General features: G+C 34.7%; 1 protein-coding gene across 1 annotated transcript in view; it reads right to left on the bottom strand.

The window, feature by feature from the left end:
* LOC122472600 (PARP1 binding protein) overlaps positions 1 to 25,544 on the bottom strand; it is a 75,818-nt gene that overhangs the window by 35,809 nt on the left and 14,465 nt on the right. Inside the window, exons 3-6 of the mRNA XM_043562339.1 lie at positions 21,709 to 21,942; positions 15,532 to 15,639; positions 5,708 to 5,878; positions 4,312 to 4,466 (exon numbers count right to left, since the gene is read on the bottom strand). Of these exons, the coding sequence (XP_043418274.1) occupies positions 4,312 to 4,466; positions 5,708 to 5,878; positions 15,532 to 15,639; positions 21,709 to 21,942 (668 nt within the window). The remainder of the gene's footprint in view (positions 1 to 4,311; positions 4,467 to 5,707; positions 5,879 to 15,531; positions 15,640 to 21,708; positions 21,943 to 25,544) is intronic.

Here is a 25,544-nt window from a genome sequence, read left to right as displayed (position 1 = left end):
TCTGTCTCTCTCTGTCCCAAAAATAAATAAATGTTAAAAAAAAAAATTAAAAAAAAAAAAAGAATCTCAGTTATAAAAGGAAGGAGTGGGGCGTCTGGGTGGCTCAGTCAGTTAAGCATCTGACTTCGGTGCAGGTCATGATCTTGCAGTTTGTGAGTTCAAGCCCTGCATCGGGCTCTGTGGTGATAGCTAGGAGCCTGGAGCCTGTTTCAGATTCTGTTTCTCCCTCTCTCTCTCTGCCCCTCCCGCACTTGCGCTCTGTCTCCCTCTGTCTCAAAAATAAACATTGGAAAAAATTGATTTAAAAAAAATCAAAAAATAAAACGAAGGAGAAGGAATTGACAAAAACAGAGAAGATCGTTTGTTGTTTTTTCTTATAATCTTTATGGACTGTGGCAAAAGTACTAGTAGAAGTTGAAATTATAAGACAAAATGAATAACCAATGAAACAATGTCCCAATAGGCTACTCATATTATCCCCACTGTAGAAAATATCCTCCCTTCTCCCCATCTGGGCTTCATATCACACCCATTCTCCATGTCCATCTAACTCCTTCAAGTCCATACTTTAAGATTAAGCTGAACTGTAACAGCCACCCAGGTAAGTATTCCTGACCCTTTATCCCTGCCTCCCACAAATAAGGCAATTGTCCTTTCCTCTGTACATCCTCCTATTGCATAAATAGGATATATGGTTTTAGCTTTTAATAATTCTTTACGATTATGAAATGAATATATACTTAGTATACACAAATGTCACCATAAAGAAGAAATAAAGATCGCTTAGGGCACTATTTAGACACCCACATGAATATACCCACTACTTGGACACCTACTTCTTCAGTGTCTTCACAAGAACACAGAGTGAATTACTTACTGTGACAAGACAGGATATCCACAATAACTCACTGATAAGTTAAAGAATTTAAGATGCCTCATCCTAGATGCCTCTAAAATGTACTTCTATCCTGTAGATAATTTATCCAAACCAGACATTCCTCCAAAGGGAATGCAATTATAACAAACTACAGTGGACTGAATGTACACATTTATATCTGCTCCCTCCTAAAGCTGCAGAGAAATGACAGAAATGCAAGTGTTTTAAATCCACGAAGAAAAAGAATGGAAGAGGAGACAATAGCGGATGACAGCAGAGACATACAATGAAAGGATGGAAAGATGAAAAGCAGACGGACATGTGGTAGCTGACTACTCAGAACAAAGAAAGCTAAAACATATGTAACTGCTAAAAGAGATTCCAATAAGAAGCAACTCCAGAAATTCTCAGATATTGAATTTAATACTGAAGACTATGATAAAGGGCCTGCAAATAAGGACTGGTTGACAGTCTTCATCAGAACACTTGACGCCTCAATCTCTTCTCCTATTCTGAGCAGTCAGGCCAGTGCACTTCCCTCCCCTCAGCATGGAAAGCAAGATTACTCTGAAGAAAGTAAGCCAGATGAGCTCTAGACCGCAGGGCAATGGGAACTGAAAACAGAGAGACTGAGTAAAAGTCAACAGACTGAACTGGGAGACTGAGCATCAGCTCCTATGAGACTTCAAATCCCAGAATATTACTAGACTAGCTAGACTTACAGCTTTCTGAAGGAGACTAAAGGATGCCACTGTGTAAATTCTGGGGTAAGTTCCAAAGAAAAGACCTATAGTTACCGACATTGGGAGAATCCCCAACAAAGGAACTAACTGGATGCCAGGCTATAATGAAATCCACTGTACAGAACTACTAATCAGCTTTACAGAGTCTCATTCTGAAATATGATGGAAGGGCTGTTCAGAATCACCATACATTTTAGGAATACCTCTAACATGAAAGATTGCAAAACAAACAAAAAAGAAAACATTCAACTTAGATAACAACAAAGACAATCCAGGAAGCAGATAAAAATAATCTTAAAAATATAATACTTTTAGATAAATAAAACATGATATAAGATCACATTCAATCAAATGAGAGAATACAATAAAAATATTTGTCTCCTGTTTTTCTCAGAAAGCCATGTACACCAATAAGGGTCTACCAATTAAAAATAAAGTCATGGGGCGCCTGGGTGGCTCAATCGGTTGAGCTTATGACTTCGTCTCAGGTCGTGATCTCGCAGTTTGGGAGTTCGCCCCATGTCGGGTTCTGCACTGACAGCTCGGAGCCTGAAGCCTACTTCGGATTCTGTGTCTCCTTCTCTCTCTGCCCCTCCCCCACTTGTGCTCTGTCTCTATCAAAAATAAATAAATGTAAAAAAAATTTTTTTAAATAAATAAAGTCATGAGATTCAGAAAACAAGGAAGAGGCAAAGAAAATTCATAAGGTAATGAAACTTCACAGTTACCACTGTGAAACAGGCCTAACAAGCAAAAGTACAAACTGAATGAAGAAGATAGTGCATTCTCCAAAAGGAATGTCTTCAAGGGCAAAACCCAGAACTTATAGATAACCTTATTATTAGGTCTAATAAGAAGAAATTGTATAGTTTTATTGGAAAGCTTGATGAAGAATCTATAATAAAATAGGAACTCAAGCAATACAAAAAAGTAGATAATTATTAACTGTAGAAAAAAAAAACAGGCGGGGCGCCTGGGTGGCGCAGTCGGTTAAGCGTCCGACTTCAGCCAGGTCACGATCTCGCGGTCTGTGAGTTCGAGCCCCGCGTCGGGCTCTGGGCTGATGGCTCGGAGCCTGGAGCCTGTTTCCGATTCTTTGTCTCCCTCTCTCTCTGCCCCTCCCCAGTTCATGCTCTGTCTCTCTCTGTCCCAAAAATAAATAAACGTTAAAAAAAAAAAAATCTATACAAGAAAGGAAGTATAATCACAGCATATCACATAGCTTAGGTGTAGGCAGTATTTACAGAGTCATAATAAAAAAATTCTAAAACATAACTTCAGCTGAAATTTTAGTATAACTACATATGAAGGATGAACGAAGTCTGTGTGTATCTGTGTGCCTAACAGAAGGGAGAAGACAGAAAAGGGGGACTGGGAGGTTGGCATAGGAAGTTAATACTGTCTAAAACTGAAAAAATCAACAAATAGCTGAATAAAAATTTCATTTAAATGAGGTAAATCTAAAAACAAAAAAACATAATTCATCTGTAGAGGACTATTTTACTGTAAGTCCATAATGCCACTTGACTTTAACAAAATATACCTATATTTGCTTTGCTAAAAATATTTTTTTTAATTATCTGTGATCTCAGAAGAAACAGCCAGCCAATATATTTGAAAGTTCAGAAGATGTCACTATTATTGACTATAAGTCATATTCAAAAAACCTCTTCCAAATTTACTTCCTTGGAATGGATATCCACAAAGAAGACAGAAGGATGTAATTCAGAATAAAATCCTAAGAAAAAAATTCTTCTTGGAATCTTACAATGAAAAGAAGTTTCATGAAATAAGATATAGTGATTAAAAGAATGGGTTCCAGGTTCAGAACTGAGTTCAGATCCCAGCTCTGCTACTTAAATAACAATGTGACTGAGTTAAATTACTTAGTCCCAGTGCTTCAGTTTCTTCCTCTCTAAACTGGGTGTGTATACAGTACCCATAATGTAAGGCTGCTGTAATGATCAAATGATAACCCCCCACAAAGAGCTTAATACAATGCCTGACACATAAAAAGTGTTGAATAAATACCAGCTCTTTTTATTAGTACAATGCGAAAGCATACCAACCAAATTGACAGTGATCTACCATGATTGCTAACATATACAATACACTTCTGTTCCCTACCAAATTACTCTCAAAATTACTTATCATCCAAGATGCACATATTATAAATAGGAGTCTATCAGATACGAAGATCTTACTTCCAATATAATATAAAAATAAATTCCAGATAAACTAAAGATTTACACCCAAGAAAAGGAAAAAATAGTAGCAGGAAGTAGAATATAGATTTCATCATATCTCTATCAATTTCCTTACTCATTCCGGGCATAAGTTTCCTTTATTGCTAAATAAAAACTTTAAAGAAATGATCTATTCAGTCATGTCCAGTCCTCAAAAATCTATTTATTCCAGAAAAAGACAAACAGAAATCCCTCTTCTATAGTCAAATTTAATTGAACATGCCACTTGACTTTGGCAAAAATTTTAGAATCAAAGATAGGCAGAAACTAGAGGGATAGGTCATGAGGTTATAATTTATTCATCTAGATATTTTGTTTCTTCTCCCTACTGTTTGGTTTGATCTTTGGTCATTTCAATAGCTCCTATATTCAAATCTACCTCTGATTCTTTAAGTTTTAAAGCTAGATTAGTAACAAACATTTGTAATTTATGAAAAGTCGTTACCTTGGATTTGGTATTTCTCCAAGAATCTCATCTAATTTGTCAATGAAGTTAATAAAATTAGACAATCCTTTTACATGTGCCCTTAAAGGATCAGATGGTGATGGTGCATATCCTTTCCCTCCAAGCTCTAGTGTCCTAATAAATGATGTGGCCACCTATGAATTAAAACAAATGATTTAGTTATGTTTAATGATTTAGTAAGTTAAAAATAAAACTTTATGAAGCTGGGTTCATTTATATTATTTCTGGGTATAGAGGTAAAGTAAGCACTTTTTACAATTCATGCCACTTTGATTCAGAAGCAAATAATTAAAGAAACAGATGCCATGCAAAATTCATGCCAGCAGGGGTGATGGCAATGCAAGTGGAGACTGGGGAGCCAAGTTGGAAAACTAAGAGAGTAAGAATATATTCATAAGAGAATAAGTATCAACTGTGTTGATTTTTTCAAGGGTGGGCAATTAATTCAACTCTTCCAAGCCTTATCTTACTTTAAACACTTAGACTAAATAATCACTACGTCCTATCTAGCTTTCACATTTTAGGATTATTTCATCATGTGTAGTTCAAAAGGCCTTACCTCTAAAATGATAAAATTATGTATATGATGGCTATACTTAAGAGCATCTCCATCAAAGATGAAATGTTCTAAAGCTGTATTTTCCACAGTGTATACTAAGACAAATTCTATGAAATTTCAGTAATTTGGAAGAAAGTTCCAAGGTTAAATAACTTAGAAAACAACAGATTAAATAACATGGTTAATTTAAGCATATTTCTTAATGGTAGGACCTCTCAGAGCTTTTGATATATAAACATCCAATAAAGGTATATACTATTTCCAAACTTTTTGCCCTTGGACACATTTATTCAAGGAGCATTTAACAGGGACTTCTTCCTTTGGACATATTTATTCAAGGAGAATTTAACAGGGCTATCACTCTATAGAACACACGTAGGAAAACACTGTTTTAGAGATATTCTCCCTTGTCAAATTTGAAGAATATGGTAATAATACCACAGATTTTCAAATACCAAGGAAGAACATATATTCACAGTTTAAAACCTGTTTTATCATAAGAAGTCTATATTACGGTACAGGTATCCACTGTTCATAACAGCCTTTTTTTTGTTTTTAATTTTTTTTTTCAATGTTTATTTATTTTGGGACAGAGAGAGACAGAGCACGAACGGGGGAGGGGCAGAGAGAGAGGGAGACACAGAATCGGAAACAGGCTCCAGGCTCTGAGCCATCAGCCCAGAGCCTGACGCGGGGCTCAAACTCACGGACCGCGAGATCGTGACCTGGCTGAAGTCGGACGCTTAACCGACTGCGCCACCCAGGCGCCCCCATAACGGCCTTTTAAAACATCTTGAAAATGTAATATGTCCATACCAAGAAGATAGACATCTTTTTCTCTTGAGCAGCATGTTTCAAATCAGTGAAGGCTTCTCGTCCAAGTCCTCTATCAGGAATATTAAGAATATGAGCCAGAGCCAGGTCATTCTTTGAATTCACTAGCAGGCTTAAATATGAATAGATAATTTTCCTTGCTAGTAACTGCACCTGTACAATAAAATATTATTTTCTTTATTGAGGTTGTTCTAAATCAATAATCTTTTCTTATATGCAGTAAAAATACTTATGACCATTCAATAACAATCTCACTCAACTCTTTGGGAAAAAAAGAGAACTACCATAAAACAAAAGTTTGAATTGGACAATTAACATATTCTTGATCGTGAAACCAACTTGCCACCAGTGAGCATCTATGAGCAAATAACAACTATCATAATTGTTGAAAATGTCTCTTAAAAAATGATATAAAAAGATAAAGTCCAAAGTCTGCATTTCTGATAAGGCTGGATCTCTTTCCCCTGCACACATTTGTCACTAAATAACAAGGAGTAATGATGCCCCCCGAAGCTTAGGGAATGAGCCAACTGGCACTATTTGGTCCTTTACCCACACAGGACTAGATATAGGCTGAAGTTAAAAGGTTAAATTTTGGAGGAAATTATTAGATATTGGTTTTGACAATACCAAATAACCAAGTAAGTATTACAATGAAGAGATAGAAGCAAATGTAAAAAAAAATAACAAGTAGTTGATATTGACATTAACTAGCCTAAAACAGAGCTATGACTATTTAAGCACAAGATAAATAATATCTGCTATAATTGCATATGGATATTGGTTCTTTCATATATACTGTATTTGTCTTTTATAGTCAAACAACAAACCAGAGTATTCAATGATCTTATTCTTAAAATTAGCTATTTATAGCTATTTAAGGCCTTGCAACTTCTATCTAGTATGGGGGAAGTGATAGTGTGAACTCCCACAAATAAGTATAACTTATTAGGTAAATTTTTAAAAACATAACTACATAAAGACACCAGAGGGATGCCTGGGTGGCTCAGTCGGTTAAGTGTCCAACTTCGGCTCAGGTCATGATCTCATGGTTTGTGAGTTCAAGCCCTGCGCCAGACTCTGTGCGGACAGCTCAGAGCCTGCAGCCAGCTTCAGATTCTCTCTCTCTCTCTCTCTCTCTCTCTCTCTCTCTCTCTCTCTCTGCCCTCCCCCGCTCTTGCTCTGTCTCTGTCAAGAATAAACATTAAAAAAATTTTTTTAATAAAAATAAATAAATAAAAGACACTGGAAAGGATCCAAAAAGCAGACACAAGCTGGAGGAGAACTTGATTTTAAAAGAACTGCAACAAGAAGGGTAAGAATAGCAAGCCTGTGGTTGTTCAAGGCCCTAAACTTCCTGTAGTACTGAAGTGAGTGATCATGTGAACCTCACAGATAACAAACATAAAATGGTAAGAAATTTTAAATACTATTTAAAGACACTGAGAAGTGTCCAGAGGGTAGACAGAAGCTGGAAGAATATTTAATTTTAATGGAACTGCAATAAGAAGGGTATGAATTAAGTTCGTGGATTACTGGCCCAAATTTCATGACTATGGCGGCTGCAGAAGGTAGAAGTGACTATAAAGGTGTCCTTAGAATCCAGGGCTGGGAAAGCAGCTAGAAATTTAAGGGGAAAATCTTGGAAAAATTGAGAGCATAAAGAGTCAAAATCCCTAGCTGACTGGGAAACCACACAAGCATGGGGGAGACTCCAGGAGGCCCATCAAAAATGCAAGTCGAAATGAGAAAGAAACATATTCAAAAAATATATTCAAGAAAGACTGAGCTATGAGGAACCAGAGCTATGAGTTGGAAGGTTTGCTAAACTGAGTGCATTCCTCAACTGTGTATAGCTTAAGTGGCAGAAAGCTGAAGGTGTACAGGCTTGAAGTGTTAAATGTAAACAGCCAAAGCTTATCAGAACTGGAAAATTCAGGAAAAACCCTAGGAAAAGGAATCTATGGAGAGAATAAGCTCCATACTTCCCCAAAACTGTGCCTGACTGCCAAATTTGGCAGGCAGAAGAAAGATCTACAAAAGCCAACCCAAAAAAACAGCAAAGGGAAGCCATAATAATAGATATCCAAAAAGGTGCATACTGAGGAAACAAAATATGAAGTTGAAATCCAGGCAAGTAAATTGCCTACTAGAACAAAAACTCAACTGTCCTCAGAAGAACATGATATAACCCAGAATCACTATAGAATATTATCTGTAATGTCCAGTTTTCATTCACAAATTACTAGACAGTTTAAAAAAGGGGGGGAGGGCGCCTGGGTGGCTCAGTTGATTAAGCATCCGACTTGGGCTCAGATCATGATCTCACGGTTTTTGAGTTCAAGTGCCCCATCGGGCTCTGTGGTGACAGCTTGGAGCCTGCAGCCTGACTTCGAATTCTGTGTCTCCCTCTCTCTCTGCTCTTCCCCTGCTCATGCTCTGTTTCTCTCTGTCTCTCAAAAATAAATAATACATTTTTAAAAATTAATTAATTAAATTAAAAAATTTAAAAAAAGAAAAAGAGAAAGTGTTACCCCTTCTTAGTATAAAAAGCAATCAATAGAAATTATCACCAAGTAGACCTAGATGTTAGATTTAGCAGACAAAACATCAAGGTGTTTGCTATAAATACATTCAAAGAATTCAAATGAAATATGCTCAATGAATTTAAAAAATGTTTTCAATGAATTAACAGAGGAAATGACAACAGAAAAGTGAACACTAGAAAAAAAGTAAATTCTAGAAATGAAAAGTACAATAACAAAAACAAAATTTGCCAAGTGGGCTCAATAACAACTTGGAAAAAGTGGAAGAAAGTATCAGTGAACTTACAAATATATAAATAGAAATTACCAAATCTGAAAAACAAAGGAAGAAAAAAAAAGAGAAAAGAACCAACGAACACTGTGGGATAATTTAATTAAATCAATATATAAATACTTAGAATCCCTACAGAAGAGTGAAAGAAGCAGGAAAAAAATACTTGAAATTATGGCCAAAAGCACCCCAAATTTGGTACAAAACATTAATTTATAGATGTAAGTGGCTACTCAAGTAGGAAAAAAAAAAAAAAATCACTCCCATATTATAATCAAACTTTGACAGCCAAAGATGAGAAAAAAATCTCAAAAGTAACCAGGGCAAAATGACAATTACGTACTAGGGAATGATGACAAGATTAACAGACCATCAAAAAATAAGCCAAAGACACTGGAACAACATATTAAATATGTTGAGAAATTATCTTAAATATTACTGTACAATTACAATAAGCAAGATAACATAGTATTTATGAATGAAACAGAACCACATCCACAAATAGACCTAACATACATATGGCCATTTGATTTTTGACATAGGTGCAAAAGAAATCATAGAGAAAGGACAGTCTTTTCAATAACTGGTGTAGAAGCAATTGATCATTCATATGCAAAACAAATGAACCCCACCTAAACCTCACACCTTTTGTAAAAATTAACTCAAAGCAGATCACAGGCATAAATGTACAATATAAAACTGTAAAAGTTTTAGAATAAAACATAAAAGAAAATCTTTGTAACTTGGATTAGGCAGTTATTAGACATGACACCAAAAGCATAATCTATAATAGGAAAAAACCGATAAATTGGATTTCATCAAAATTAAATCAGTTTTATGGAATTCTTATCACCCTCTCAACTGCTTCCACCCCATCTTCTTGCTCTGGAATCTTGTTTGTAACTAATTCTTAAATGTTGCTCCCACACTATTTACCTGAAATCTTCTCCTTGCCTATACCCTTAGAAAAATGGACTCCACGAATTCTAAACTCAATTCCCTCTCAAAACATGAAATTCATTAAACCCTTCAGAGACTGACAACATAGCTAAAGATCCCATAATTTATCATCTGTAACTAAGAAAATACTTTCTGAATTAAATCTTTTTGTTTTTAATGTTTATTTTTGAGAGAGACAGACAGACACACAGACAGACAGCATGAGTGGGAGAGGGGCAGAGAGAGAGGGAGACACAGAATCCGAAGCAGGCTCCAGGCTCTGAGCTGTCAGCACACAGCCCAACACGGGACTTGAACTCACGAACCGTGAAATCATGACCTGAGCCAAAGTCGGATCCCTAACCAACTGAGCCACCCAGATGCCCCAATACTTTCTGAATTAAAATTAAAATTTCTCCATATTCTGTTTAATCATATTTTAAATTAGGAAGCATAAAAGAAAGCTTTAGAAGGTAGGAATAAAAATTACAAATCAATAAGAAGTGTCATAGACAATTACTAAGAGAGTCTCTCAAGTTCACATACATATTAAAAGCACTTTTAAAGGTAACATGCTTTTGGATTATTTAAATATCATATGAAAAACAATTTTTGAAACATGGTAGGCAGTCAGGGTCAATTTAAAAAAACTTTATTGAGGGTGCCTGACTGGTTCAGTCAGTTAAGCATCTGACTCTTCATTTCAGCTCAGGTCATGATCTCACAATGGGTCAGCACAGAGCCTGCTTGGGATTCTCTCTCTCCCTCTCTTTCTGCCCCTCCCCTGCTCACTCTCTTTCTCTCAAATTAAATAAATAAACTTTAAAAAATACTTAAAAAAAACTTTATTGGACAGGAAAAAATTACCTTAAATACGGACTCAAAATTTAAGCAAAATTGATTTTTTAAATAAAGTTTGAATATTAACACTATGAAACTCTTTTCTTAAATATTAAAAATATTAGACAAATGTTACCTTTGCAGGTAACATTTCCCTGATTTCCCATATAAAACAGCAATTCATGTACTCCCTTTCTTACCACCCTGTAATATTTCTGCATATCAGCCAATTATAATTCCCTGATAGACCTTAACGTTTTCTGACATTGTGTGTTTTCTTAATCTTTCTACTACTTCATGAGTTCCAGGAGAGCAAATGATATATCCTTAGGGCCTTAAAGAATGACTGGCATTATAGCAGGTAATCAGTCCATTTTGTTAATAGGTTCTCAATTAGTTTTTGTTCAATGATAAATGGAAAAAAAAAACTTAATACATGTATGTGGCCCTTTTAGATATTACAAAATGAAAACTACTGATAAAATCTTACTTGAGATCGAATAAGCACTCATGTATTTTTATTACATTGCCTTAAAAAGAAAATCACTCTAAGGTACAACTCTAAGGTAAAATCATCTTTGAGATCCATCCTAAAATTTTATAACATAAAGCACAACATGGTTTTCTGCTTATATTTCAAGTGTCCTTTTATTTTTATTTTCGGTGTAAATCATAATACTTAATGTGAATCTATAATACAAAAGTTTCCATTTTAATTTCACAGTGTAATAGTCTGTCTAAACATATGAATCTCCTCTATCTTATCTCTTCACATTTCAAAAGACTAACACATTTGTCAAAAATTAAAGCAGAGAGGGGCGCCTGGGTGGCGCAGTCGGTTAAGCGTCCGACTTCAGCCAGGTCACGATCTCGCGGTCCGTGAGTTCGAGCCCCGCGTCAGGCTCTGGGCTGATGGCTCAGAGCCTGGAGCCTGCTTCCGATTCTGTGTCTCCCTCTCTCTCTGCCCCTCCCCCGTTCATGCTCTGTCTCTCTCTGTCCCAAAAATAAATAAACGTTGAAAAAAAAAATTAAAAAATTAAAGCAGAGAAAAAGTGACATTCACACTGTAATCAGAAACTGTTTTACTCTTTCTAGATTTAATTTCATTCAATCAATCCCTGTCTCACTGTGCCTCTACTGTTCAAAAATAATGAGGATATAACAATATATAGATTTGATCCTTATTGGGTACAAACCACATCTACAACTTGCTCTTTAAGGCTAGCAAATTCTGCCCTGCTGATCTGTGATGCTAGGCAAACATCAGGGAAAAACATTTTGGAGTCCTCACAGTTAGAGTGTTTCTTTTAACTCATGGCTACAATTGGAAATCTATCCCTATCATTATGGTCATATAACATGGCAGTTATGGTTTCCCTGCTCTTGTATTTGCAAGTGTGTTTTAAAGAGGCTCTCTGGAAAAGCATTCCACATAAATACAGTTATGATGTCCAGAAGCAAGGGCCTAAATTGAAAAAATCCACAAGATTGAAGCTTTTACCAAGACACCAAAAATAAAGATAATGTTCTGTTTATTTGTTTAATAAACCGATTCAATCCATACCACAAAGTATTTGCAATGTTTGTTTAGAAGTTGAACAATCTTACTTAAGCTTTCTGGCAAGTCCAAGCTTCTTTTCCTATCCCTTAATTATTACTGAAATGCAGATATTCAACCTCAATTTGAAAGTTACTTTTGCTAGATTGAGATTAACAATTTATACAGGTATTTTTTACTTTCTTTGCCAATACATAAATTCTTACATATAACAACAACAACAAAAAGTTGAACTAGAACTAATATACTGGTAGAATTTTTTATTTAACTGAGGGTTTTCTTTTTGGGCCTTTATTCCATTTTTCCCTTCCTTGCTTCAGAATTTCTAGTGCAGTTTAGTACATTAGGAAAAATGAAATAAAATAAGGAAACAAAAATATTTTTTCTCAAATTCATGCCATTCATCTACTTAATGACTCTGGCGTGGCATTAGTTAAGGTACATTTTGTGATCAAAATATATCTTTGCAAGACTTCAGCCCAAAAAAGTCACATTAGAATTTTAATAGAAATATATTGCCTTCCAAAAATACTTTGCAAAAAGAAAAATTAGAAGTCTGCAAGTAAAATGCAAAATGGCTAAGAGGATGGCTGTGACTTTAATAGTCCTCATAAAATCTAATCTATCAGCTAACTACTAGATAGAATACTCTCGGAAAACAATCCAAGGAGGCAAAAGATAAAAGCAGAGGATTAACCCAATGAAACTATCGTTGTATTTTTAAATTTTTTTTTTTAATGTTTATTTATTTTTGAGAGACAGAGAGAAACAGAGTGCAAGTAAGGAAGGGGCAGAGAGAGAGGGAGACACAGAATCCGAAGCAGGCTCCAGGCTCTGAGCTGTCAGCACAGAGCCTGAGGCAGGGCTTGAACTCACGGACTGCGAAATCATGACATGAACCGAAGTCGGATGCTCAACTGACTGAGCCACCCAGGCGCCACTATCATGGTATTTTTATTTTTTTATTTTTATTTTTTTAAAATTTTTTTTTCAACGTTTATTTATTTTTGGGACAGAGAGAGACAGAGCATGAACGGGGGAGGGGCAGAGAGAGAGGGAGACACAGAATCAGAAACAGGCTCCAGGCTCTGAGCCATCAGCCCAGAGCCCGACGCGGGGCTCGAACTCACGGACCGCGAGATCGTGACCTGGCTGAAGTCGGAGGCTTAACCGACTGCGCCACCCAGGCGCCCCTATCATGGTATTTTTAAATGAGAAAACTATATGCTTGCAATGAAGACTCATCAGTTTCTATATACTATGCTCTTTTTTCATGAATATCCCTTTAAGATATAACATTTTATATATGTAAGCCAAAATTGTAAACACGTAGGTGTTTTACACAAACTAATTCATTTCTATTCATTAAAAGGCACAATAACAATTACTATTTTTTCACTGTAGAGCCTGTAACATAAATTAAAGAGATCTGTAAGTGATCTAGTCTCTTGATATATATGAATGTACTCTTTAAGAACCAATGAGAAAGGACCAGGTATTTGGTAAACATTTTATCAATATTTGGGACAGGAGGGAAAAACAATGTAAGTGAAAAATTAATTTCAAGCAAGAGAAAATAGTTACAAATCACTAAATAGAATCATGTCTGGGAAGAAAACATTCAAAGATGGGCTTGGAATATTTTCTTGTACCAGAAAAAAAAAAAGTAAGTGCTCAGAAGTCTAATAGGGAATGTAAAAAAAAAAAAAAAAAAAAAGACACAGAAGCCAGCATGAAGGGAATCCACCATTTTAGAATCAAGGATTAATGACTGTGATTGATTTTAAAACCCTGAATAAATAAAAAGTCATGAGTACATAGTAATAAATACATAAAAAAGGAGAAAGATAAATAGAAAAAAATCTAATTTGCATCTTAAATAACTATTATCTCAACTCCTAAGCTGGTAATGAAATAGAAAGAATTAAGTAGTGACCCTGCCTTTTTTAGGGAACTATATACTTCATCTCAATTGATAAGATAAAGTTCTTCTTTACTGAAAAATGGCAGCTAATCAATGTAAAGACATGACAGGGTTAGAAATTCACCGTTCTGCAAACACTAAAGAAATAACAGAGTCAGCCAAGGATCATCAATGCATGTGCAAAAGATTGTTGGGAAACAGGTTATTTACATAGTGTTACCCCATAGATCTTTGCTGATAGCAAAGGAAAAACTACATCTTTTTTCTAGACAGATCTGGCAATTTGGGACAACTTGAAACTGTGTCTCCTGATGTGATACTTAACATCAGTTAAGAAGCATGTACTATGAAATGTTAAACCTCAATCTAAGCAAGCTTTTAGCTGAAACCTCCAGTTTACTGGCAATAGAATAACAAGATAAGTAATACCGGGAGAAATTTATCAGATAAACAAAAACAAAAACAAAACAAAACATAAAATCGGAGGGGAATTCTAGATTAAAAGAGCTATAAAACCATTTGGGGGACAAATGGAGAAATCGGAATTGGGAAGACAGTAAGTGATAATAGGGAATACTTAAGTTTTCTTACAGATGATAATGATATTATGGTTATGCCTTTATTTTCAGGAAATAATATGCTAAAGAATTTTAGGTATTAAGGGTCATGATGCCAGAAACAACTTTCAAATAAGCCAGAAAAAATATTAAATGCAAATATAAAGAACCTTAGTAAATCTAGGAAGTAGGTATACAGGTATTTACTTGAGGGCAGTGATAAACATATTTCTTTTCTTTTTTTAATGTTTTATTATTTATTTATTTTTTTGGCAGGGCGGTCAGAGAGAGAGGGAGACAGAGGATCTGAAGCAATCTCTGCACTGACAGCAGAGAGCCTGATGCAGGGCTCGAACTTACCACAAGATCATGACCTAAGTCGAAGTCGGACACTCAACTGACTGAGCCACCCAGGTGCCCCAGTCAATATATTTCTTAAAGGCTATCTGTATCGCATGGGACTTATGGGAGAATCTGCTTTAGCAATGTTTCCTAAAAAATGGAGAAGGTGATTCATCAAATATATTAACTTAAAGAAGATGGATTTAGATATGTTGAATGTAATTTTACTGCTTTTTCCAATACTTCTAAATTTTTATCTTGTCAATGGTGATTTTATTTACCATAGGTACTTTCATAAACATAACTCCCATGGTTAGTAAGGGGATACTATATTCAATTAGGTACCTAGCATAGTATTTAGCTAAAGGTAAATTATATTAGACCAAACATGTGGTTTCTTCACTGTGGTTTGTTTGCTCAACAAACTCTATTATCACGATTTGTGATGCATCAGTTATTCTGCAAAAGGCACAGAACAGATTTTTCCATTGTACATCCTCCCAAGAATCACTCATTTAAAACCATAATTGTGAAATTTACCAAATACAAAGATTCAAAGAACTCTGGCAACCTAGATCTTCCAACTACTTTTCAGATACTTAGAATGATAACCCATTTTTGCACAGTGCCTGTGATCCTGGCCGGAAACCAGGAAGAAACTGACTGCTATGCTCTTGCCAGTCTCTAACGTATTACTCTTTGCAAATACAGCTTTATTTAAGCAAATTAAAGAACATTTTTGATTAAAAAAAATAACATACAATCACATTCATAGTGATTTGAAGAGGATCATATCCTGCTTTTTAATTTACTCACAATTTATCAGTACCTTTTCATTATCCTGGTTGTGTTTACTCATTGGTGATGTCGGTACATAAAGATCAGTTTCATCAGCTACTGCATACTGTCTCCCAAGCAGAAAATCCCGTAGTTGACTCTGTAGAAAACACAGGAGGTTGCTAATAATAAACTGCTTTTCCAACTACAAAAAATACTTCACATTGAGCTCTACATAGTGTCACTAATATCCCAGCATACAGTATTATTACCTGATCTTTGTTGGCAGTAAGTATACATGGAATTAAACTCTCTAACAAAACACTTGTTTCCAATGGCTGTACTCATAGAGTTCACAAGTTTAGAGTTAAAAGATAACCTTGGAAATTTAATCTGAGCCTTTAATTTTTATAGAAGAAAATTAAAGACAAAATGCTTACCTAAGGCACACAATAAATGCTTCATTTTGGGATTATACAAAAGTAAACCTAGTGTCCTAACAGCATATTTCAAAGTAAGAATTTCAATGAAAAAAAAATGATTCATTGCTTTCACTGTGCCATGGTACTCAACATCTCCCTAGTATTTGTTCTAAGCGATCCAAGATTATGTAGGTATTCACACACCTCATTCCTGATGAGTAAACTTGGAGGGAAGGTATAAACTGAATTAACAAAGCCTAAAGAGATTGCAAACCACTTTCCTCTCAGCCGTTGCAAAATTATAACTAAAATAACTCCCCAATACATACTTCTTAAAAGGCAAAGTGGGATTTTGTTTTCATAACTTGAATTTCAAAATTTAAGTTCACTAAAAAAAAAAATTATTTATTTTTTCTTTTTTTTTAAGTTTTGACTTTTACTCCTTTGCTACAAAGGGCAACTTAGATACCTTTTTTTTTTTTTTTTTTTTTTTTTTTTTGAGACAGAACACCAGCTGGGGAGTGGCAGAGAGAGAGGGAGACACAGAATCTGAAGCAGGCTCCAGGCTCCAAGCCATCAGCACAGAGCCCGACATGGGGCTCCAACTCAGACTGGGAGAAAATGACCTGAGCTGACGTTGGACACTCAACCAACTGAGCCACCCAGGTAGCCCTGGATACCCATTTTCTAAATATTAGCTAGCCAGAAACTTTTAATGACCAGTGACAACATACAGTGCAACTTCTCAATATTTAAAAAATTAATCTTATGAAATAATTCAGGTTCATTGTCTTTAAACAGAAAAATTGTTTTGGGAGAATTTGTGTTTGACGATTACTTTTTTTTTTTCATTTTTATTGTAATTCCAGTATAGTTAACATACAGTGTTATATTAGTTTCAGGTGTACAATATAGTGATTCAACACTTCCATTCATCACCTGATGTGCATCTCACCTGCACTCCTTATTCCCTATCACTTATTTCACCCATCTCCCACCCACCTCCCCTCTGGTAAGCATCAGTTTGTCTCCCACAGTTAAGTTTGTTTTTTGGTTTGTCTTTTTAAGAAGAATTTACTATTTAAAAAATCTTGAATAGAGGTAGTCCTCACACTTGTGGTTCTTATGTTTTCAGGAGAGATGTTAAAAGCAAAGATTTATTCTTCCATAAATACAATGTTATTTTTTTGAATCGGATAATATTACCCTCTGGTTTAAACTATGTTCATGTTGGGGTGCCTAGGTGGCTCAGTTGGTTAAGTGTCTGACTCTTGATTTCAGCACAAGTCATGATCTCACAGGTTCATGAGTTCAAGCCCCACATTGGGCTCCTCGCACTGACAGTGCAGAGCCTGCTTGGAATTCTCTCCCCCCCCCCCCCCTCTCTCTCTCTTTCTGCCCTTCTGCACATGCTCTCTCTCTCAAAAGAAACAAACTTTAAAAAATAAAGCCATATTCATGTTTAATGACATGTAAAGGACAATATTCTAGATCAGTTCAGTGAGGAGGGTCCATGGACTCCTGAGGTCCTTAAGACCCACTCAGGAGACCCAGGAAGTTCACCCTTTTTCAACTATGTATCAATGTGAATCCAAATTTTCTTGATATACTTCAATCAAAACAACATACCAGACAGTAGACATGAGAAACAGCTATTTTCTATCATACATGACATTAAGGATATTTATTAAAAATGTAAAAAATAATAAATACAAAATATGTAAAACATTCTCACAATTTTCTATTCCTAAAAAATTTATTAATACTATTCACAAACAGGTAATAGGTTTATTATCAATATGTTAATAACTGATACTTTGAACATATCTCAATTTTAATCTTTGATAAATATTAACAGATAAAACTCATATAAACAAAATCTCCTTGTAATCCTAATATTTTTTAATTTTATTATTATTTTTTTAATGTTTATTCATTTTTGAGAGACAGACAGGCAGAGGACGAGCAGGGAACGGGCAGAGAGAGAGGAAGACCCAGAATCTGAAGCAGACTCCAGGCTCTGAGCCATCAGCACAGAGATCAAACCAACTGAGCCACCCAGGCACCCCCTAATTAATTTTTAAGAGTGCAAAAGGGTTCCTAAACTTAAAACTTGGACAAGGACTCTAGATAATATGGCATAAAGCTTTCTGAAGCAGAAAAATCACAATGTATTTTCTGTGATACACTATTAATTTTATTGATTTATACCTTTACTTTGTAGGTAAGTTGTTATTCATTCTACTTTTATCCTCTTATTAACCATATTTTTCCATTCCATTAATGGTTACCTTCACTTTCTGGTACTCAAATCAGACCCGTTTCTCTACTGTTATTTAAAAGTGGTAATGCCTGCTTATTCCCAACAAACTACAATATTTAGCCATTTTAATTCTAAACTAACATCGGAATCTCCCTTAGTGTAAGCCTTCCATTTCAGCACACATATCCCCAGTCCACCCTTATCATATACACGCCAAGTTTTGTTGCTCACTACCATCTTCCTCTAGATACGTATCTGCTCCAATTCATCTGTTTAATTATTACGGTCTTTGAAAAGGCAAAGTCTTCACTTGAAGTATGAAGACGACATTCTTTAAATTTTTCCATAGCCTCACAGGTCCTTCCTTTATCTTAGCTAGTAAGTGATACCTTGTTGAGGATCAAGACATGCTATTTTTGTTCTTTTTAAATAACTTGTTCTCTCCACTAGGAAACTTATAATATTTATCTTTATCCTTAAAGAGTCCAGGAATTTTACCAGGACATGTGTAAGTATGTGTCTTTTCTCTTGATTACAGGCTGGAACCTCATAAACACCCTTAACTAGCAGAATCAAAGAAATATTTATTATAATAGATGTAGTTTCAAGAAATATTTTATTTAATCATGGCCTCTTCTGCATCTGTTCTTTTATCTCCTTCTGGAACTCCTATCATTTGTATGTTAAATCCTCTAGATCTAACCTCCAAGTTTCTTAACTTTTCCTTCACCATTTCTTAAACTTCAGATTTTTCTCTCTGCACTGTAAATATTTGTTTCAGGACAATAATTTGTGTCTGAGTTCATCTGTTGCATTGGGAAAACTTTTTTATTCTTTTTTTTTCATCTACAAAGTCTTACGTTTAGGTTTATCCTTGAATTTCCTTGAGTACTTACTATTTTTATGGATTTAAGTTGTCATCTCCACTAGCAGTTCTATTCTGTCGAGCATGTGTGTTCTCAAATAACTCATCTTTCTGTAACTGCTAGGACTCCTTAGGTGGCTATTGCTTTTCTCATTGGCTTTTTGGGGCTCAGCCTTGAATGCTGAGGTACTTCAAGTGTTGATAATTTTACAAGTAATGGAAGTTGAAATAGTCTCTACTCTTCATGAAGCAGCAGTGGAGAAATAAACAGGATGCCAGTCACCTGCTGAGGCCAAGGGAGAGTCTTCTTGTGGTCTCTCAAGGATCACCAACAGTACACCCATCCATTCAGCTATGTTTTGGCTTCCTCAGAGACAGAGAATCCTGGCACACTCACAGAGAGCGTTTATTAACCTTCCCCAGAAGGTCCCCAGATTTCTGAGGGCTGCTAAGCTCTTCTCGAGAGCTACCATTTCTTCTCTTCAGCCCAGGGCTCTGATTTCCCCCAGATAATTGCTTAATTCATGAGAAAGCAAACTCTGTACCAATTGTCTCTTCTTAAACTCTAGTTAGAATCCAAGGTCTTGTATGCTCCAGATATCCACAGGCCCTGCATCCATGTTCCCCAGAAGAGGAATTATAATGTACGAAATACAGAGGAAAGGGGCATTGTTCAAGTTATAAGGTTCCCAGTACTTCCCTGTCTTACCTTTATCTAAGTTCCTCATAATTACTGCCTTATTTAGGTTACAATAAACAAAAAACAAAGAAGACACATAAGCATATGTACCTTTAAAGGCACTTTTAGCATAAATTAGGGTTATATTTAGTGCATTTTTGAGGAATCAATCTAGGGATATGTTTGCCTACTCACTTTTTCCTCTTTGGAAATTTTCCTAAACAAGTATCAGAGATCAAATCTTTCATTTTAAATGCAGAAAATTTTCAACTTCACATACTATCATCTTAGCAGCTTGCACTCTACTCCTGATGTCCTGCAGAAGAACATGTTGATATCTGGAGACACAGAACTCCCTCCAATGTAGACTTATATATCTCAAACTATAGGTGATTCACTTAAATGAAGAGGCTTATTAGAAGATTTAAACAGGGGCAAAGGATAAGATGGAAACAATGTGCCCAAAAACCTCAGGCAGATTATATTCTCATTGGCTTATCAGAAGATTTTCTTTGTTGTTCCAATACTATGTTTGATCAGCCTCTAAATTAACTATGTGAAAAGTAGTCAAAAATCATCTCTACAAGCAAATAAAATATAGGTAAGGAGGAAAAAACAAACAAACAAACAACCTATCTTCCCTCACAATATCTTCACCATAGTAAGGGTGTGTATGTGTGGGTATGCATGTACACATATGCATGTGCATCTTAGAAAGTTACAACAGGACAAAGGGTTCCATTATGGCCCAGGGAGGCCAAAACAGCAAACTGCCTGCCAATGTCCACTCTCCCCTTCTTTCTCAGTAACAGAGAGTTTGTTTTTATTCTGGCATGTTATGCAGGAAAAAAAGACTACATTTTCCCTAACATCTTGGTGTGGCCATGTGACTAGGCTCTGGACAAGGACACGGAAGCAAAAGAGCTATGTCTCTTTAAAAGGAAAGGAGAATAGTGTGCTCCCTTACCACTTCTTGATGCAAGGAATGCTAGTATGGGATCTGGAGCTCTAACAGCTGTCACAAAGGACCTTGAAGGCAGAGGGTAGGAACTAAGACGGAAGAGCAGAATGACAGAAAAGTCCTAGGTATCTGATAATCACAGAGCTATCACATCAGTCCCAGATTCTTACCAAAGGTAAGATACCTTTGGATACCTATAAAAGATACCTTTTATAAAAGAGTGAAATACACTTCCATTTCGTTAAACCACTGCTATTGCAGAGGTTTCTATTACAAGCAGCCAAAACACCATTCCCAAGTATCAGACAGAATATATTTATAAAATATTTTAACAGCTTAGAAAATATACTAAATCTACAATTATTTAGTTATTACCACTGTTTAATTACTACTTTATTGGTACCCAGTAAATGTTAAGGTAAAGAAATATATTTCAACATTTTAAAACAAACTAGATACCAATTCTAATGTAGATAAAACCAAACTGCAAAGGATAACATTCCATTATTTTTAAAATTTATATTCAATTAAAAAATAAAGCAATGAATATGTGTATATGTTTAAAAAAAGGAATAGTGTATTACTTCATGTTTATTGCATTATACTATCCTCACAAAATGATATCCCACCTAATTAAAATAATATTATTAATGCATAGAACGAGTCATAGCATTTATACAACATATGCCAAAATGAACAGATGCACATTAAACCAAGTAAGTAAATAGAAAAGCAATCCTTGAAATGAATTCAAAAAGAAATCACACATTTGGGACTGATAACTTTGTTAAAATTTTTTGATCTAGTAAAAAGCTGTTCTTGTATTTCAACCAAATAACAACAGAATTTCAGCAAAATTTACCACCAAAATATTTCTTTCCAGTAATAACTAGCTTTCAGGTAGCTAAATTTTCCATTTTCTAACATGATCTGAAAAGCAAAAGCATTATCAAGTTACCATAAATGCTGATAACATAATTTAAAATAAAAATAAATCTAGCCAAATTTTCATTTAAGACAGATTTTAAAAAATACTTACAGGGGATATGTTGGCATTATTTTCACAATTAGAAATCAAAACACTACATTTTTTATAAACATCAATCAGATCTAACATATTACTATTCTTTAAGAAATCATCGTAAGTCCTCCTAATGTCCTCATAATGGTCAATCACTTCCATATTTTCAACTGGTAAGTTCAACTTCTCATGTAGGAAGAATTTCCAGGTCAATAAGACATCACTGAGAGGAACTGTAAATTCTCCATTGTGCTGAAAGAGACAATGCCAAAAATAAAAAAATAAAGTTGGGTGCCAGAATATTCATTAAGTTATAATTGAGATAGGAAGTACAAATTGAATTTTGTTATATAAGTCTACATTGAATTGTTGTGGATTTGAAGAGAATATCCAAATTAACTATGGAATAATTTTAAAACCAGATATGAAAGAAAAAGATTTTGATGGTTTTATAAAAATATAAACTACTATGGCAAGTTTGTGCATGACACAACTGGCAAATATACAGTTATTCTTCACTGAATTTTTCCTACCCAAAGTCGGGGGATGGGTGGGCAGAGATCTGTACTTAAGTACTACCGACTGGGAAAACATTTCATTCCATTAATACTTAGTTTCTTTCAGCTCTTTCAGCTAATGTATTTTTAATCTCTTATTCAAAACTGTCAATGCCATGGTGAATTACCACATACCGCACTATTCCAACTGTTAGTCTTAAAACATGATCATAAAAACTAAATTTTTAAAAATCATGGTTTGGTTTGGTTTTTTCATTACTATTCCAGGGAAGACAAAATATCAGTGCTAAAAAACCTTGGGTCAGAGAATTTTGATTCTTCCCTGTTCATGGACACACTAAACTATAAACAAACAAGTTCTAAAAAGCCAAGGTTTCTTTCTATAAGTTGTTGGATGCTCCTAATCAGGCAAAATTGTCCTTTTTCTCTTCTTCAATATCAACATGATATGTTATGCCAGTAGCTGAAGGTTTGTTTTTTTTTAATTGATTGCATTCTGTTCCCACTTAATATTAATCTCAGATATTAGTAATGGTGCCCTCCAAAATATGCCAGCCCTAATTCAGTAAAAAATTCTAACTACTCCTTTCCAAAGCAACATGAATAACAAATATTTTTAAATATCCATACGTGATTTTGTGAAATATATTGTGTTGCTCCTTTCACAGTTAAGTACCCTTAATATGTTAGTAGTTTCTGATAACACCAAGATCTTTCCATTAATTGTACTGGAAGATGGGTGGATATATAAATAAAACTGTAATTCACTGGAACTAAAATTGTAACATCATCTTTAGCCTAAGAAGACTAATGAGAATCAAATAGACCCAAATAATACAGTACTTTCTATTAAATCTATATTTCCTTCAAATCTATGTTTCTTTTATAAAAATGAGCCACATTGTCTAGTTACTATCCAAATTGAAGACAATATGTCCAAACTGCCTTAAAATAATTAACTTTTTACTCATCTGTATGGAAACAACTAAGAAAATTACCCTTACTATCCTTGGAGGGACCTGTTATACCAAAATTATAAAAATTAATCATATCTCATGAAATTAATTCAATGAAAAACAAACAAACAAAAAAAGTAACTCTCAAACCTTGAATCCATAACCCAAATGTAAGTCAGATTTGTAATTTCTCAGCATTGAATCTAAAATTGTACACCTCACTTCCCAATCCCGTAAAAATTACACAATTAAATTTCCAAATGTATCTAAGTTAAATAAATCTAGTTATTTGGAGTTTCAAAACTAAATTGTTTTATCTCAAAAATTCCAAAACTTTTTTGGTATGGCATTCCTCACATTAAAAATAAATTAAACGTATGCCTAATGTAAATGTACGATTTACTCTCATTCTGTGGACTATGACTAGTTCAAATATGCAAACTCTTGATCTTGTGAGAAAAGGTTTTGACTAGATTAACAGTGTTTATACTGGGATTGTAAAAACATTTTAAATCCAAATAAAAATGTACTCCCAGATATCAGTTTTCGTGATCAGGTGCCCACCATGACAGCATATTCTATTATTCAAACCAGTAACAACTGATTCAGAGAGCTTGTGGTCAAATCAGAAAATGTTTTGCTAGGAAAACATGCCAGCTGGCTAATATCTGAAGGAAGTTCAAGATGGTCAATGCTTTAATTCTCTAATGGACATAAGACAGATTGTATTTCCTAAGAATAAAACGAGAAAAAAATGAGTTACATTTTTCCAGAGCACTGCACTTTGTATATTTTACTGAACTTATTTTTATAATTATTCAAAAATTTAAATAAACTTTACAATTTGTAACTACCTGGAATTTTGTTGTTATCAAAAGAGAAAAGATAGTAGGCCTACTTAACAGCTATTAATTGGCTGTGTGACCTTGGGTAAAATACTGAAATCCCTGTGAGTACATATCCTTGGTTATAAAATGAGATTATACAGATTAAATAACACCTGATAAATGGTAGGGGATAAAAAATGTCAGTCTGCTTTATCTTTTCTTACTCAAAGTAAAATAATTATCTGTTGGGGGAGTATTAGATAAATGTAATACAATTGTAAAAACTGTCACTTCTTACTTGTTATGTCAATGTTAGGTCATTTTCAAATCTGACAGTTAACCACAGGCTGTGAGTCTCCATGAAGTTATAAAATTAATATCTTTGTTTCATCCACTGGAACATTTGTAACACTCTTAAGGCTATTTAATGTGAAAAATAGCATGTATAATACAATTGCCAGACAGATTCAAATAATGAAGCCAATTCTAAAGAAAGGAAAAGCTAAAACACTATTTGCAATCTAAAAAGTCACATATATTTGCCATATAGTCCTCAATGAATCTATAATAAATTAAAACCTTAGCAGTATAAAACTCCTAGAGGTCAGATGATTTAAGCTAAAAAAGACTTTCCCTCAGAAAACATTCCCAAAACCTAAAACTCAAAGATTATTTTAATGTACCTTTTCTTTATCTCAATTAAAGCAACTAAGAAAACAAACATGCCGGTAAACAAGCAACTCTACTAGGTATTCGCAAGTTTTACTATAGTCAAATTCAATTCAAAGGATCACATACTTTTAGAGACTCATGTTCTCAAACTTCAGATAATTGAAAACCTAAACAGAGCTCAAACAGAGAGTGAAAAATACAGGTGAAGCATATATACAATCAATTCTACCTTTTTATTACTATTACCTATGAATGCACCTGCAGGCATATGTGTATGTTTTTCATATTGCTGAGTGACTTGGAAGTCTCAGCACAGTTGGGGATGCCTGAGCTAACGCTACATGGGGAGTGAGAGTCGAACGGCATTGCAACCCACCATCTCCACTGCACGTGTGCACACACATACACAAACTGTGAAAAGCTCAGTTGCAATTCACCTCTCCTCTTCTTTCCCACCCAGAGTCTGAACTTTCACTGTGAATTAAGTGAATTAGCAAGTAGAAAATTAATAAGTAGAAAGAGATCCTGAGTGAGTGCTACACAGACAAGTCCTGAAGAAAAAATGACTTGACCTGAGTATTTCAATATATGAAAATTTTTACAATGAAAACTAAATTTTCTTCACAGTACATTTAGCATTTTGACATATTTATGTTTCAAAAATTATTCATAAACAAACAACAAAAGGTGAGTTGAACGTAGTCCGTTTAATTCCGAAACAATAGTACTCAATTACTGTACAATAATGATTCTTAATAATTGCCTCAATTTCTCTCTCTCCTTATTTTCCAGTGTATGGTTACCAAAGTTTAACCTTTGGCTAGCTTATTCCATTTTTACAATATCCTCAGAATCTATTACTTACCTTAGTACCATTTCTT

This window comes from Prionailurus bengalensis, chromosome B4 (genome assembly GCF_016509475.1).
Source record: "Prionailurus bengalensis isolate Pbe53 chromosome B4, Fcat_Pben_1.1_paternal_pri, whole genome shotgun sequence".
In the NCBI taxonomy this organism is placed as follows: Eukaryota; Metazoa; Chordata; class Mammalia; order Carnivora; family Felidae; genus Prionailurus; species Prionailurus bengalensis.
This window is presented reverse-complemented; position numbering and strand designations above follow the sequence as displayed.